We start from the raw sequence: 15,411 nt of genomic DNA on the forward strand, positions 1-15,411 counted from the left end.
CCACGCCGGGGAGGAGGAGCCGAGTGCGCCCCTCCCGCGACGTGCACCTCGCCCCGCCCACAGCCCCGCCCCGCCCACAGCCCCGCCCCCCGGTCGGCTCCCGCTCCGGCGGCCCGCAGCGCCGTCCAGCGGCCTCGCGCATGCGCCCGCCCGCGCCTGCGCAGCGGCTGCCGGGGGAGCGTGGGGCAATGGCGCAGGCGGGCAGGGCCAGCCTCAAGGAGCAGAGATACGACCGGCAGCTGAGGTAGCGCGGTGGGGGCTTTGCGGGGTTCCGCGGGGCTGTCGCCGGCCGCAGCCCGCGCTCCTGCGGCTCTGGCTGCCCGTCCCATCGCCGGGCTCCTCCGCGGCCGCTCGCAGGGCGAGATGCGGCGGGCGGGCCGGGCTGCGCTGGGCGGGCCGGGCTGCGCTGTCGCTGCCCCGCTGAGCCCGCGGGGAGCGGCGCTGCCGGCTGCGGCGGAGCCCGGGGGGCGGGGAGGCCGTGGCCGGGCCGGCCGGGCTGTGGGGCCGCTCGCCTCTCGGCTCCGCCGGGCAGCGGCGCGTTCGTGCCTGCGTAGGGGAAAAAGGCGCCAGGTGAAGTGAGACGGGGCGGCTTTACCGGAGCCAGCCTGCATTTGGAGTGTGGATTGGGTTCATCTGCACATGCTTGTACACATCTGAGGGTCTTAGTTATAATGCTTTGCTGTGCCTGGGCAGTAACGTTCCTCTCTGCAGCTGAACTGAGTAAAATTCCTGCCCGTGTTGGGGTTTGTGCCGAGTGCTGTGCTGTCCCCATTGCAGCCCGTGTTATCTCATAGACGTAGTGGATACAAGAGTCATTTCCATCTGCTTGTACGTTTCAGTGTCTGGGATTATAAATTGTAAAAAATATTAAAAACCATTAAAATGTATTATAATAAAACTTACAAAACCCAGAACATTCAGGTTTTAGGACAACAGTTGTGTCAGGTGTGTTGTGACCCATGCTGATTTTTAAAAAGTTAAATACGTTACAACAGAAAGCGTGTGTGTTCATATGGTGCAGAGTATAATAGATGGAGGGAATGAAATGTCAGTAAAATTGGGTTGCTCTTCAGAAAGTTTCATGGTTGTCACACTAGTTTTTCTTAAGGAAAGCTCATCTTGGTTAGTGCGATTTAGCCACTCAGTTGAATGGAGAGCGGTATGCGAGCCTCCATTTGGGATTGCTTAAATGTTTAAACAATTCTTTATATTGGCATCATTATCTGAAATGAAATGACTTCAGAATGTTTCTGTTTCCATCCCAATGTAGATTGTGGGGTGACCATGGACAAGAAGCTTTAGAATCTGCCCATGTTTGTGTGATAAATGCAACAGCGACGGGAACTGAAATACTCAAAAACTTAGTGCTACCAGGTAAGTAGATACTTCTTTTGCATTTTGTAGTGATGTACCTGGTAATTTCCTGACTCCTAGTTATTTATTGTAACTTTTTTTTTCCCCAAGGTATTGGTTCATTTACAATTGTCGATGGGAATTGGGTCTCTGGAGAAGATGTTGGAAATAAGTAGGTTTGTTACTAGTTTCTGATAAAAATGAGAAGTAACAGGGTTTCATAAGTAGTTCTGTTAGTGTACTTGTTAAGGAATTCTACAAGGTTCCTAATAACTTTAAAACCCCAGATGTATTTCTCCAAGTCTTTTGTGCTTTTGGACATTTGTGGCATACACAGCATGCATGATAGTTTTGAAATTAGCTCCTAAATTTTACATGTTTTTTTAGTTGCTGTTTTTCTATCTTACAGGTCTGTTTGCTTCACAAATCAAGTTTATAAAGACAGTAGTTTGCTCAATATAAAGACATTCAAAAATAATGTGTTTGCTGTAATCTTGATACATGATAATGCAAGATTTCCTTGTGTTCCAGCATGGCTGAATGTATTTTCCAAAATTTTCATTGTGCAAATAACTTATTTTTAGTTTATCATTGTGAAATTAGGCTAATAGCCACCTATTAGCTTTCACAGCTTTAAAGGCTGTGTGCAGCAGGGGAAAGGGTAAGAAACTCTCTATAAATCCTATAGAAACAATTTCTTTGCTAATTCTAGATCCCATTCTCTTATGGTTCAGGTAGATACCTACAAATATCTGTCTACTTACAAGGGTTATGTGTGGGCGGAGGGTATTCCATTACATGAAGAAATGAGTACTAATGGATCTTTAATTAGCCTAGTGAAAACGAATCTGCAGTATGATCCTGGCTTCTCGAGGGGTTTGGTGTGTCTTATCTTTCAGAGTTGTGGCCCAGGCGTTGGAAAGTTTCCTTAAGAAACTGATCATGAGGAAAATATTACAGTGCAGAAAGGCATATTTAAAGGGAATTAGTTTGTGTATGGGAGTCAGCAACATACTCTGCACTACAAGTGTGGCTTTAGTGTTGTTTTTCTTCAAAATACAACCTCACATGTAACTCTTGTCTCCTTTTCAGTTTCTTCCTACAAAAAAGCCATATTGGTCAGGTAAGGACATAACAAGTGTTAATTTAGGTGTGTTGAAAGCATGAAAGTAATGAGTTAATAGTCAAATGTAGTATTATGAGTAATGCTAAAAACATATATGGATAGGTTAAAATCTATGTATTCTTTGTCAAAATACCCCATGCTTACTTTTTAGTCGCTCATAAGTGAGAAGATAAGTTCAATTCTGGTAAGATTGAATGGAAAAATGAACAGGACACGGTTAAGAAAATATTTGGAAGGTTAAGGTGAAAGAGAATTGTGGTTGAAGGAGTAAAGCTAAGAGTAGAGAGGTGAATGGTGGGTAAAAAGAATCACAAAAATGGGAGAGTCCAAAGGCATTGGTAACTCCTGGAAAGGAATAAATAGCTGTCACATAACTTTTGTTTTTAAAATGATATTACTGAAGATGGACTCAAACAAGTGCCTGCTGTAAAGGGATTTATTTTTTCTTCAGATAAGCAAGGCTTGGAATAAGAAATCCTACCTCATGTATTTTTTTTTTAGCATGCTGCATATGTGGTACTGATACACTATATAAATTGCAGTTCAGGAGGTTAAACATTGTTTTGATTTTTCTGAAACAGAATCGTGCCCAGAGCGCTACTGAGCTCTTGCAAGAACTGAACAATGATGTTTCTGGAAACTTTGTCGAAGAGGTTTGTTTTCTGAAATCAGTCGTATGTTTCTTGTTACACAATGTGATGAAAGTATGAAATGAAACCTGTGTGTTTCCTGACATTTTTTTTTTTTTCCCCAACTGTTTAGAGTCCAGAAAAACTTCTAGAGAATGACCCTTCCTTTTTTAATCGTTTTAACTTGGTGGTTGCAACCCAGCTACCAGAAAGGTAAAGAGTAACCTGAAGTTGTTTTTTGTTTGTTTTCATTCAGTTGTAAAAGCAGGTTTCCATTGCAGGCAGATGTTTGCAGGAAAACTTATGCAAAATGGAACTCTGTCATTGTGAAGAAAAGTTACAGTAAATTATGGCATTTTTTTCTACAGACTTTTAATACGTTAATACATAGTTTAAAACCTTCTTCAGATCCCCGTCTGACTCGTAGGTGCTGTCTCCAGATATATTCTTCTATGTCAACTACTCTTGTAGTGAAAGTTGTTTCTGGTCCAAAATCACTATAACAAGTGTTCTTATGTAAAACCCAACAGATCATATGAGCTGTGATACCTTTAGATTTTTGCAAATCTGTTTTATCTTTTGTGTAGGTCTTTCCATTTTACCCATGTATATAATTATTTTGCCTGTAGAAACTTTGTCAAGACCAGAAGTTCTTGGGTTTTTTTAACCTCTTCCTGCTGAGAGGTGTCTCCTGTGCTGCCTTCCAGTGAACAGTACACATGAAAAATGACAATTTTCAGAATATTGAGAAACTGGTGGAGAAGAGGATGTTCCTGTTTCAGTAGCAAAGCTGCCTCCACAGAGGCAAGAGGTTGCTGGATAGATGAATAGTTAACTCTTGTTTTTGTAAGGAAGAGGCTGTTGTTCATACTTCATATATATCTCCCTCCCTCTACTTATAGAGGAGCTAGAGATACTGTCTCTTAGAGAAATAAGAGTCAACTTGTCTCTTTGAAGTGGTGATTTTCCTGCAGACATCTGTGTATAAAGAGTATTTATATGCTATGCAAAAACCTGTGATGGGAATTGCCCCTCCTGGAAGTTATGTTTGTGCAACATACCAATCTCATTGGAGTTTTTTGTTTAATTGATAGTTGGAACATTTGGGAGAATAGAGTTAAGTATAAGTGAGCTAATGGATAAATATATTTCTAACCTAGTGTAAATTCACATATAAAATTAATGACTTGGTATGTGCTTAAAATCATGATAATATTAGAGTTCTCCTGTAGAAAAATTACCTTCCACAAGCAACTTGTGTAAGAGTTAACTTTGTAGTTAACTATTGTCCTCTTGTATATCTGACAAAAATGTTTTTCTTTATAGTACGTTGCTGCGCTTGGCTGAACTTCTCTGGAATTCCAACATTCCTCTGCTGGTCTGCAGGACTTATGGGCTGGTTGGTTATATGAGAATCGTTATGAAAGAACATACAGGTTAGAGGGTTTCCTGAGATAAAGACTCTTCTAAAAGCCTTAAGGGTTCAATATGTGATGTCACTTTTTTTTCCATCTTTATCTTGTGTTGTATTTAGTATTTGTTAAGTCTTATGTAGTTTGCAGTTTGTCACTAGGAGCACTCTTCGAGGAATGCATAGAAATTACGGACTGCAACAAATAGTAAAATTGAGATTATCTCAACATTAAAATTTAATTACACAAAACACTTACTCTGAGAATCAAGCAGCGTAAGGAGCAGATGATGTACTGTGTTGGGTGTATAGCGCTGTTTTGAAGGTCGAACGTAAGTGTGACATGCATTGTGTAACTTTTTCTCACAGTTGTTGAATCCCATCCTGACAATACGTTAGAAGATCTGAGACTGGACAAACCATTTCCGGAACTGAGGGAACACATTCAGTCTTATGACTTGGATCATATGGACAAAAAGGTTGGTATGTGGTTTACATTATGTGCTCTACGACAGATGCAGACACAGAACAGGGTTCTATGAAGATGACTCTTTGTAGATTACTTCTAGTGCTGCCGAGCCTCATCTGAGCAGAGGCAACTGCACTATCAGTCACAAAGTACTATTTTTTACCTTTGCCCCACATATTACTGTCTGTATTTATATCTTAAGCAAATGGAGGTGTTGGGAAGTAATGAATATTGTTGGACAACTTGGATATTTTATTAGATTTATTTCCTCATGCCTCCCATTTTTAAAAGAATATTTATGATTGCCTACTGCTGCAGGGCTTTGCAGTGTGGATATTTTTGCATAACATAAGTTCCACTTTGGAAAAATAGTGGAGAACTTGGCTCAGCCACCCTTCTTTTAAGTAAGGGAATAGTGATTTAGTGATTTGTTTTATAGTAGTTAGAGAGTGTTATTTCTGAGCTGAAATGTGGGACGTATCCTGCGTTGTTACAATAGTGGAAGGGATGTTAGATATGTACATTTAAGATAGATTTGTAATTTGCGTCCCATTTTTATCTTTTCTCAACTTGACAAATATTTCTCTGCTCTTCAATTACAGGACCACAGCCACACTCCGTGGATTGTGATTGTAGCCAAATATCTAACAAAATGGTTCAACGAGGTATATTGCAAAACTTCATAAATCATTGGTATTATTGTTACTACCTCTTTAATGATTTCTTTTCTAAACTAGATTATTATGTTCGCAATGTGTAACAAATAAAGAAAACAGGGTGAAACCATTAAAAAAATTACTAGTTGAAATAGAAGTGAATATGTGTGGACAGTGACAGACTTCTGGAGTTCAGCAGTCTGGGCACAATGAAATTAGCAATAGCTGTTTTAAATAGAAATATTTTTGTGTTTTTCAATTTAGAACAGTGACCAGTTGCCTAAGAGTTACAAAGAAAAAGAAGCTTTCAGACAACTGATTCGGCAAGGTAATATATGTCGTAGAGTCGCTTATTCATACTGGCAGAAATATGTAAGGCAATATCTGGAAAAGAATCAGAAGTTCTCTCAGGGTTGATTTATGAAAGTCTGCTGGCACATACAGTACAATTCTTTTGCACAATGACTGTCTTACACAGGTGCTTGCAGATGCTAAAATCAGTGAGGGGTTTCTAAAATCTAGAAATATGTTGTCATAAATTATTGTAGAATAAAACCAGTAACTGAATTTTTGGTATTCTCTCATTTAAAGCTGGCCCACATGCGAATTGCGGAGTGTTCTGTCATCTTCATCTGCGGGCTGGGCTAGGGAACCAATCTGTAGTGATTTGGTTTGGTTAAATTAGGTTTTTAGTGCAGTCCATTTCTTGGTCTGGCTTGTTATGTGGGTTCGTAAGTGTTGGCAGATTTGACCGAAAAAACACAACAAGACATGACTGGGGATGGGAAGGAGAGTTGAATTGCCTTTTTACCACCATCTGCATTAATTCAGTGATTATGAAACTCTACTCTCTTTCTCACACAAATAAACTGATATTTTTGTGATAAGCAACTTGTACGTAACATCACAGGAAAATTAATCTTACGCAGAATGTACATGTAGCTGATTTTATCAGTACGTCTTACTAGTAATCCAGTTTTTTACTGCTTAGTTACTATGCCCCAAATGCATTCAAAGCCAGTCTGCTCTGTTGGTAAGACCCACATGACGAATTTTAACTCAGAACATGAGTTTTGGTTTATTTGTTTTCAATAAGGTATCTTAAAGAATGAAAGTGGGACCCCAGAAGATGAGGAAAACTTTGAAGAAGCTATAAAAAATGTGAACACTGCATTAAATACTACAGAGGTAAAATAAACATTTATGGGACAAAACTGAAGAAACTTCAACTACCTCATTTTTTCAGAACATATTATGCACTTTTAGGACAGAAATTCCATTTGCAACGTTTATATTTAGGTAAAACAGGATTATTACAATTTTAAAAATTGAAATAATGTGTAGTAAAATAGACCTAGACTAGGTGGCACTGTAGCTTATGGAAACTTTTATTTCCTTGCTCATGCCGGGAAGCTACATTTCTGTCCTGAAGACGTGAATTCAGGTATAGAAAGAATCAGTAACCAGAGTTCATTAGCAATGCATGCCTGGCTTAGACTTGACCAGATTTCTTTTACAGATCAAACTGTGAAGTGCGTGGTAAATTAGCAGCCACTGGTGCGGATGATGTTCGATTTAAATACATTGCTAGGAGAGAGACTCAGAAAGCCTTTGTTGAAATGATGCTATATTGAAACCGCTTGCTGCAGTATTGATTCTGTATAGAAGTGAAGTGCTGCAAGGGACCTTTGACTCAGCAAATTCAGTACTTTCCTCTTGAAGAAACATGTTATGGAATTTCTTTCATAAACTGATCAAGCTAAAAGGTGTTAAAAGTGATGTTTTTGTTGTTTTTAAATAATCCTGGAGTAGTAACTCATGGTTTAGAATTGACATCTGATTTCTTTAATTTCTCATCCATAGTAAATTGCAAAAGTTACATGGGGTAAAAACACATTTTGTGATTCTTTCTGGATTACATTCAGTTTTTATTTGAACCGTGCTGATCCTTGCTTGCACAGTCACATTAAGTCTCCCAAAAAAGCAGCAGGTAAAACTTAGTGCTCACATCTGGGCCACTACAAGCCGTGTCCCAGGTTATTAGTGATTTATTTCAGTTTATGTGTCAGACTGAACTCTGGCAGTTAAGGGGTCAAAACACTCACTCTTGCAGCCCCTCTTTACTTCCCTGGCTTTTTGCTGCTCCACGCCTGGCTGGTAGGATGGACAGCTGATACCGGTGGTACCTTTTGCGGATACCGGTGGTACCTTTTGCGGATACCGGTGGTACCTTTTGCAGATACCGCTGCCAGTTTTTTAAATCTTCCTTGTGGAAGATGGAAATGAGGTGAGATTTTGTTTGTAATGTTTATCTAGATCAGAAGCACGTGCCTTGTTTTCAGGCAGGGCTACTATTTGAAATAAGTCTGAAAAGCACTAAGTGTGCAAGATTCAGCAGAGATTTTGGTGTGAAGCTCTGAGGTCACTTAGAGTTGGCTCATCTATGTAGTGAGTGTTGAGAGAGTTCAGGAAATCCCAAGTCAAGTAAATACAAACCCATTTTATTTTTTTCATAGATTCCAAGATGCATTGAAGAGATTTTTAATGATGATTGCTGCATAAACCTCACAGAGCAGGTAATGAGTAATTAAGGGTAAGGCTTAAATGTAGCAGAAGCATAAATAACATTTGTGTACGTGACTGTCTCTTGTGCATTTGCAGTCACCCTCCTTCTGGGTTTTGGCTCGAGCTGTGAAGGAATTTGTGGCAAATGAGGGACAAGGAAGCTTGCCTGTCCGGGGCACTATTCCTGACATGATCGCAGACTCCAATAAATTCATCAAATTGCAAAATGTGTAAGTATACAGTTTTTACTTTAATAGTTACTATTGGTAGTAAATGGTGATGACTTCAGACCTCACCAAGTGCATGAATTCCTGTATTTAAAAAGGAAAGTGTATGTGGGAGTGGAGTGAGGAGCGTGTGAGGAGCATGGCAGCCTGGGGCTGTCTGGAACCAGGGCCTCAGCCTCCAGTGCACCCCAGTTTCCTAAGGCTGGGCAGTAAGTGATCACTTTTCTTGGTTTTGGATCTAGTAAAGACAGTCCTATAGTGGATCCCATAGCCCAGCTACTGCTGTCCAAAGCAAATTGTTGCTTAAACGCAGCCTTTGTTTTTTCTCCTCAGTATGTATGTCAACCAGGTTACAGAAATTCTAGTTTCCTAGGTATTTAATTCTAAATAGATCACTTACAATTCCTTAAAATGAGCTCATAAATTGAATTTTATTAAATACCGTGTTGTAGAGATGTTTGCATTGTCATAGGTTGTAACAGAACTAATATGCTATGGCCACAAATACTGAAATAGAGAAATTAATGACATCCTTCAAGCCAAATCAAGGACACATAGCTGTTGTTCTGAAACTGCTTAATGGTCTTCCTCTGTCTTTTTGTAGTTACATTTATTTTAACTGTTTTCTAGACCACATGTTTAGTGAACAGCTCAGCCATGCCCAACAGTCAGACAGGGAAGTAACAGGTGCATTCCCGGCCTTGAGGTGGCTCACTTCATTCACACGGCGTGTATTTTGTCTGTATAATATAAACCAAAAAGAAATGGTCTTCACTGTGAAGTTGATGGCTTTTTCTTGTAATTAATGAGACTTCTTTATTATTCACAGATACCGTGAAAAAGCGAAGAAGGATATTGCTGCTGTGGGTAACCATGCTGCTAAACTGTTACAGTCCTTAGGCAAGGTAATTAAAAATCTACCCTCATTCTGACATGATAGAAATATTTTTACCCTGACTTTCTGTACAGACATAAGTCACAGGAGACAGATACGAAAAGAGAAGGCTTAGTTACCTTATTTTTTCAAAAGGTTTAAATAAGTTCTAATGAAATTTTTTATCCAGGGTCTGTTTTATTTATCACTTTTGATTTGGTCATATAAAAGCAAAAGGAGTACAGAGATATATTATTTACAATTTAAGTTTTGCTTGTTTGTTAGTTTGTTTATTTTATTTTAACAAGAATGACTAGTTAGTTCACAATGAATGTGTGAATAGATCTGAAAATATAAATTCTTTGGTCATTGTATGTACTGGAATGAGAGTATATTCTCTCTTTTAGGCACCCGAATCTATTTCAGAGAGAGAATTAAAATTATTTTGTAAGTATGCTTGAATTCTGTCCCCGTGTTTATGCAAATGATCAAAGAATCAAAAACTTTTGACTGCTAATGTAGTTATTAATCAGTAACTCAATATTTGAATTTTCCATAGAATCATAGTAGATGTAGTGGAAAAGAACCCTTGTTCGTTTGCAGTATGGGAGAGGAGAATGTGAAGTTGATGGCTGTGATGGATGAATTGCTATGGAAGAGCTACATGTCTTGTGCGCTTTTACGTTAACATGGCGGATACATGTAGATTCTACAAGTAAATAAGCACAAAATACTTCCCTAAAATACTTGTGATCATAGACCTAAATGTAGTTCAGTAGATTTTATTGCTGCAAGAAACTGGAAGAAACATGAAAGTGTTAAATGAAATGATTATAAGTTTTAGTGTTTCATGTTTAACTCATCAAAGATACAGACTTGCAAAGATTTCCTAGTTGGTGATGCATTCAAGTAGGTGATGCTCTCCTTTCTGCACCCTCTGCTTAGGCAGCAACTCGGCTTTCCTCCGAGTAGTACGGTGTAGGTCTCTGGCTGAAGAATATGGCTTGAACACTTTTAACAAGGATGAAATCAGTAAGTACTCCAGTTCTGCACATACTTCAATTGCATTTTCAACTTGAAATGGTTTTGTGATCAAAAAGAATTGTATGTTACACATTCTGTTTTATTATGCAGTTTTATAATTTGGCATCAACTACAAGTATCTTTTCCACGTCTAGAATGTTGAATTAAATTTGAGTTTTGAAAGTTAAAAAATGACCTTACAGATCGATACATGTTTCAGGTGTTTTTTCATGGAGATTTTATTTTTGATAGCACATAAATTAAACATTTTCTTCAAATTTCTCTTTTCTGTACCTCAGTTTTCTCTGACAGAGTTGGAAAGGTGCTTTCACCTGACCAAAGTTACAAGACTAATTGCCTTGACCCCCTCTAAGCTTATATTTTCAGTATGTGAAATAGCAAACTAGTTACTTGATGTTGCATTTTGGGTTTTTTTGAACCTGGATACATTAAAAAAAAAAAAAAAAAAAAGCTCAATTATTTTTATTGAAGGCATAATAAGGGGTAATGGGTTTAAGCTGGAACGTAAGAGGTTCCACTTAAACTTGAGAAGAAACTTCTCGGTGAGGGTGCCAGAGCCTGGCCCAGGCTGCCCAGGGGGGTTGTGGAGTCTCCTTCTGTGCAGACATTCCAACCCGCCTGGACACCTTCCTGTGTAACCTCATCTGGGTGTTCCTGCTCCATGGGGGGATTGCACTGGATGAGCTTTCCAGGTCCCTTCCAATCCCTGACATTCTGGGATTCTATGATTTAATGTTACAGCAGGTGTCAGAGCTGAAATGTGAATATCTTCATTGACCAGTTTGTATCAAATACATTCAATATGGTTGGTCATACACTGGAGTCAAACTCATGTATCTGAAAACTGACTCATCGAGATTCTCAGCTGCAGGTTGTTTTCATTAAATTATATTTTCAGTGCGGAGTTTACAGTTTAAGCACATTGGAAATACTTGATTTCAAGTAATTAAAACCCCTTTTTTTTTTTCCTCCATTTTGTGCGCACCAGTTAACCGGTTCTCTTCCTGTTTTCAGTTTCCCATATGGATAATCCAGACAGTGAACTAGTGCTGTACCTGATGCTGCGGGCTGTAGATAGATTTTATAAGCAGCATGGTAGATATCCAGGTATGTTAATGCCAGAGTTACTTAATGTCATCAAAAAACCCACAACTAATAGCTACTATAATACTATAAACTATTAATATAGTGTTAGTTGTAGTTTTGCTTCCATATTAATATAACTTCAAGAATGTGAAAGTTAAAGTGAGAATTTTTTCTCATTAGGAAATTATGGAATTTATCTGAATTGATAACACTGAAATGGGTTGTGTGGATTATGAATCGGTTCAGCTATTCAATATTTGTCACTACCACGTGTAGCACCAACAGAATATGCAATTATTAGTCTAATATTAATATGTTAATTGGCCTAGAAACTTTGCAGAAAACAAAATTGTTGCGCTGCCATGTAAACCCATGAACTATGTTGTTATGGTTCTGTGATGAAACAGTTAACTAATTTTCCAGGTGTCTACAACTATCAGGTAGAAGATGATATTGGAAAACTAAAATCATGCCTCACTGGTTTCTTACAAGAACATGGGTTGTCTGTAGTGGTGAAAGATGACTATGTTCATGAGTTGTAAGTATTATATCTTAAGTGTTGCTTTATTGGTAGAACTGACCTGAAAACACTAAGTGTTACTTTGCTCTCCAGTTGTCGCTATGGAGCTGCTGAGCCACATGCTGTTGCTGCCTTCATGGGAGGTAAGAATGTCACGTATGTTGAAGGGCCATACAGATAAACCCGCCTGTTGCAGTACATGCTTGGGTCAGAATCTCCTCTGGTTTAATTACTTTGTATTGTCAGACCAAAGGCTGTGATCACAGACTGTAGTTTAAGTAGTGTTAGAACAAAATCTGCCCCCTTCATTCTCCAAATGTAACCTTCTATGGTGTATAGAGAAGGTGGACACAGCAAGGGTTTCAAGTCAGTAAAAGAAACCAAATAAATGTAAAAATTAATCTCAGTAGATCAATTCTAGTAGCTTTATAATGTGTTTTGAAATAAAATGCTTCAAAGAGGCTTTGAGGTTTATTTTTAAAGGAATAATTGTACTAATATTAAAATTAACACAGTACACATCTTCCTTTAACTCAATAACACTTATATTAAGTATCTATTAAATACAAATAGCATTGATTGCTTACCTTAATTCAACCTGTGGGTATTATCAAGACTGAATATGTTTTAATGGATGCTCAAAATTTATATATCCAGTTAAGTTCTTTATTTGGCTTCATGCAGTGCTGAAGATAATTATGTATTAAGTAGTCTGTGGATTTGGGAATTTTTTTCTGCCTAAGTGAAACCTGGTATGTGCAGTGCTTTAGAAAAATTATTGTAAAGGTAACTTCTGAAGAAATTACAGAATATTTCATGCTATAGGAGAACACAAAGGGATTACAGTGCAGTGACCCTTCAATTTATTTTACAGTTTAAATGTATATGATTTTTATTTTAATTGAACTTCTCAGTTTCATTTAGAGGTCACAGTTTATATGGGTCTGTCTGTTTGCACATTTTTACTGTGTTTGTGTGGATATGTACATGGACAGAGCAAGTGTATACAGCAGAGTGGATGCGAAGCTGCCTTTCAGAGTAACAGCTTTCTGACTAGAATGTCCTGAAAGGCATTTTTACCTCTTAGGAGCTGTATTGGACACTTCCCAAATAATTCCAGTGTAGTGAGTTCTAGATAAATAACATTCTTGTACTAGTTTTTAAATATCACCTGCTAACTCCCTTTTTGTTTGGTTTTGTTCTGTTTTGTTTGTTTGTTTTCCTTTCAGGAGCTGCTGCACAGGAGGTTATCAAAGTCATTACAGGGCAGTTTGTAATTTTTAATAACACCTACATTTACAGCGGAATGTCACAGACTTCAGCGACTTTCCAGCTGTAGGAGAACGATCTCCCACTGCTGCTTGTTCTGTAAATACCGTCCTGCTGACTGGACTCTTCTGTTTTACCTGCAAATTAAAGTTCCTTTATTTGTAACAATTTTATCATTTTTTTTTCTCTGGGGACAAATAAAATCATACCAAATCACGACATTTTTTTTAAATCTAGAATTTTCTGATTCGCCTTTGAGATAAGGTGGCAGCTGTTCTTTGGCACGGTGAGTTGCGTTATACATGCAGTAGAGCTGAACTTTTTCACAACAGCTGCTTTTCAGTTGGGGGGAGAACTTCAAAAAGGTTAGAGAAGGCCAATGTGACTTTGGTCTGAGGATCTAACTGTGAGGAGAGCTGGGGAAAGCTGTAATCCCTTTTATTGAGTTCAAGGACATTGGGGAAAGGGATCGTGTTCCTGAAAGCCTGATTCTTTCAGCTGTATTGATCCAGTGAAGGATTCTCTTCCCTGTACCGGTTGTGTCTGGTGCACGTCAGGTGCTGGCACACCGTGTGTTGTGCTGGTGTCGTGTCCTAAATACGGGGAATGGAAACTGAGTTGCATTGAAAACCAAAACGTGTCCCCCTGGCCTGAGGCTGGAGCCGCGCCAAGTGTCGGACAGCGCTCGATGTGGCCGCAGGGCTCTGTCTGCCTCCCGGAGCCCGAGCGGCCCGCGGCTGCGGGGCCTCCGTGCCCGAGGGGCCGCCGCTCCGCTCCCCGCGCGGCTGCGGCTGAGGGGCCGGGAAGCGCGAGCGGCCGCGCGCGCCGCGGCGGGGCGGGAAAGGCGCGCGGCTGAGGGCGGCTGCGCGGAGGGGCCTTCTCCTCAGGGCCCGGGCCGCGGGTGACCCGGTGCGGCGGGGCCGAGCCGGTGCGGCGGGGCCGAGCCGGTGCGGCGGGGCCGAGCCGGTGCGGCGGGGCCGAGCCGGTGCGGCGGGGCCGAGCCGGTGCGGCGGGGCCGAGCCGGTGCGGCGGGGCCGAGCCGGTGCGGCGGGGCCGGCCGGGCGCACCAGGGGGCGCCCGCGTGGTCCGTCGCGGCTGAGCTGAACCACTCCCGCTGCCAGACCGACAGGTAATCCGTGCCCTATTTCCCATCCTCTTGATGTTCCACACCCCTCCCAGCAGCTGGCAGAAGGAGGATTTTGCCGTTTCATCTTGAGACTGTTGGCCTTTTTTTATTTTTAAATCTTTTATGTGTTCTTCCCTTTTTATGTTTGGGATGATCCGGAGTACTTCTTAAGACTTCTACTTCAAAGCCTAACTGTAATAATGAGCTATAAATGATACATGGCTCGTTGGAGAGGGCGGCGGGATGGGATGAGCACTGACATAGCACAGGAAGACTTCAAAGGCCTGTTAGACTGAGCAGCGTTTCTCAAGTCAGCAGTTGCACCCTCAGCTGCTGCTGTTTTTGTTTCAATAGGACACCAGCAACCCAAACTCCCGACGCACAGGATTTGACCATTGGATTTTAAAAAGAACAAATACCCCTGAGACTGACGGTTTCTACCCTGGTGTGTCCTCACAGGGCTGAGTCCAGGAGTCCAGGCCCTGACTGGGCACCTTCCCGTCAGCCTCCTGAGCTCCACAACCTCCCGTGTCCGTCTGTCTGAACGTCCAAGCTCTGTGCTCTAATGCTGCTGAACAAACACATCCGTATGTGCACTTTTTTAAGAGTGTAGTGTTGAAGTTTGAGGAGATGTTACTAGGTTGTTTCCCATAACTGATGGGGAAGAGGTAACGTATTTTATAGGCAATGTTTACCAGAAGTCTGTAGCAAATCCTGTAATTTATCTTTTCATCTTTGCCCTTTGATGCAACATCAGAATTGAGCTATTTGCATTTTAATGTCGGCTGTCTTATAAATACGATTTTGTGTGCCTTCTGTATGTTGCAAAAAAAGATCCAGTTGGGGTCAAGACCTATCTTGCTATAGCATTAAAAAAAAACTTGTGCTGCTTATATTTAAGGTTCCTTAATTGTATAAATGTGTATTTAATTAAACTTTGAAACTAGCTCCGAAGTGAGCTCATTTTACAGCCTTTCTTTTGTTAAGGAATATGTAGGTAGTTTTTGTTTTCTCTTAGACTAGTAGAGTGCTATCAGTAGGGGTAAAAAGACATGA

At 40.4% G+C, this 15,411-nt stretch overlaps 1 protein-coding gene across 1 annotated transcript; it reads left to right on the plus strand.

Moving 5' to 3' along the window:
* Positions 1-141: 141 nt before the first annotated feature.
* NAE1 (NEDD8 activating enzyme E1 subunit 1) lies at positions 142-13,444 on the plus strand. The gene is made up of 20 exons (XM_082062485.1): positions 142-244; positions 1,271-1,374; positions 1,465-1,525; positions 2,446-2,476; positions 3,061-3,132; positions 3,242-3,321; positions 4,435-4,544; positions 4,889-4,998; positions 5,591-5,653; positions 5,909-5,972; positions 6,741-6,832; positions 8,161-8,220; positions 8,306-8,439; positions 9,266-9,341; positions 9,718-9,757; positions 10,256-10,342; positions 11,369-11,461; positions 11,864-11,978; positions 12,054-12,103; positions 13,190-13,444. Exons 1-20 carry the CDS (start codon positions 189-191, stop codon positions 13,297-13,299), a joined length of 1,608 nt encoding a protein of 535 aa, XP_081918611.1. The 5' UTR covers positions 142-188; the 3' UTR covers positions 13,300-13,444.
* The last annotated feature ends 1,967 nt before the right edge of the window (positions 13,445-15,411 follow it).

This window comes from Streptopelia decaocto (assembly GCF_964273445.1).
Source record: "Streptopelia decaocto genome assembly, chromosome: 11".
Lineage (NCBI taxonomy): Eukaryota > Metazoa > Chordata > Aves > Columbiformes > Columbidae > Streptopelia > Streptopelia decaocto.

Bases quoted from the DNA above. Each gene is read 5' to 3' on its own strand.
- NAE1 (XM_082062485.1), top strand. From the start codon at position 189: ATGGCGCAGGCGGGCAGGGCCAGCCTCAAGGAGCAGAGATACGACCGG. The intron at 2,477-3,060 runs GTAAGGACATAA...TTTCTGAAACAG, and splicing joins AAAAAAGCCATATTGGTCAG to AATCGTGCCCAGAGCGCTAC. The intron at 8,440-9,265 runs GTAAGTATACAG...TATTATTCACAG, and splicing joins TTCATCAAATTGCAAAATGT to ATACCGTGAAAAAGCGAAGA.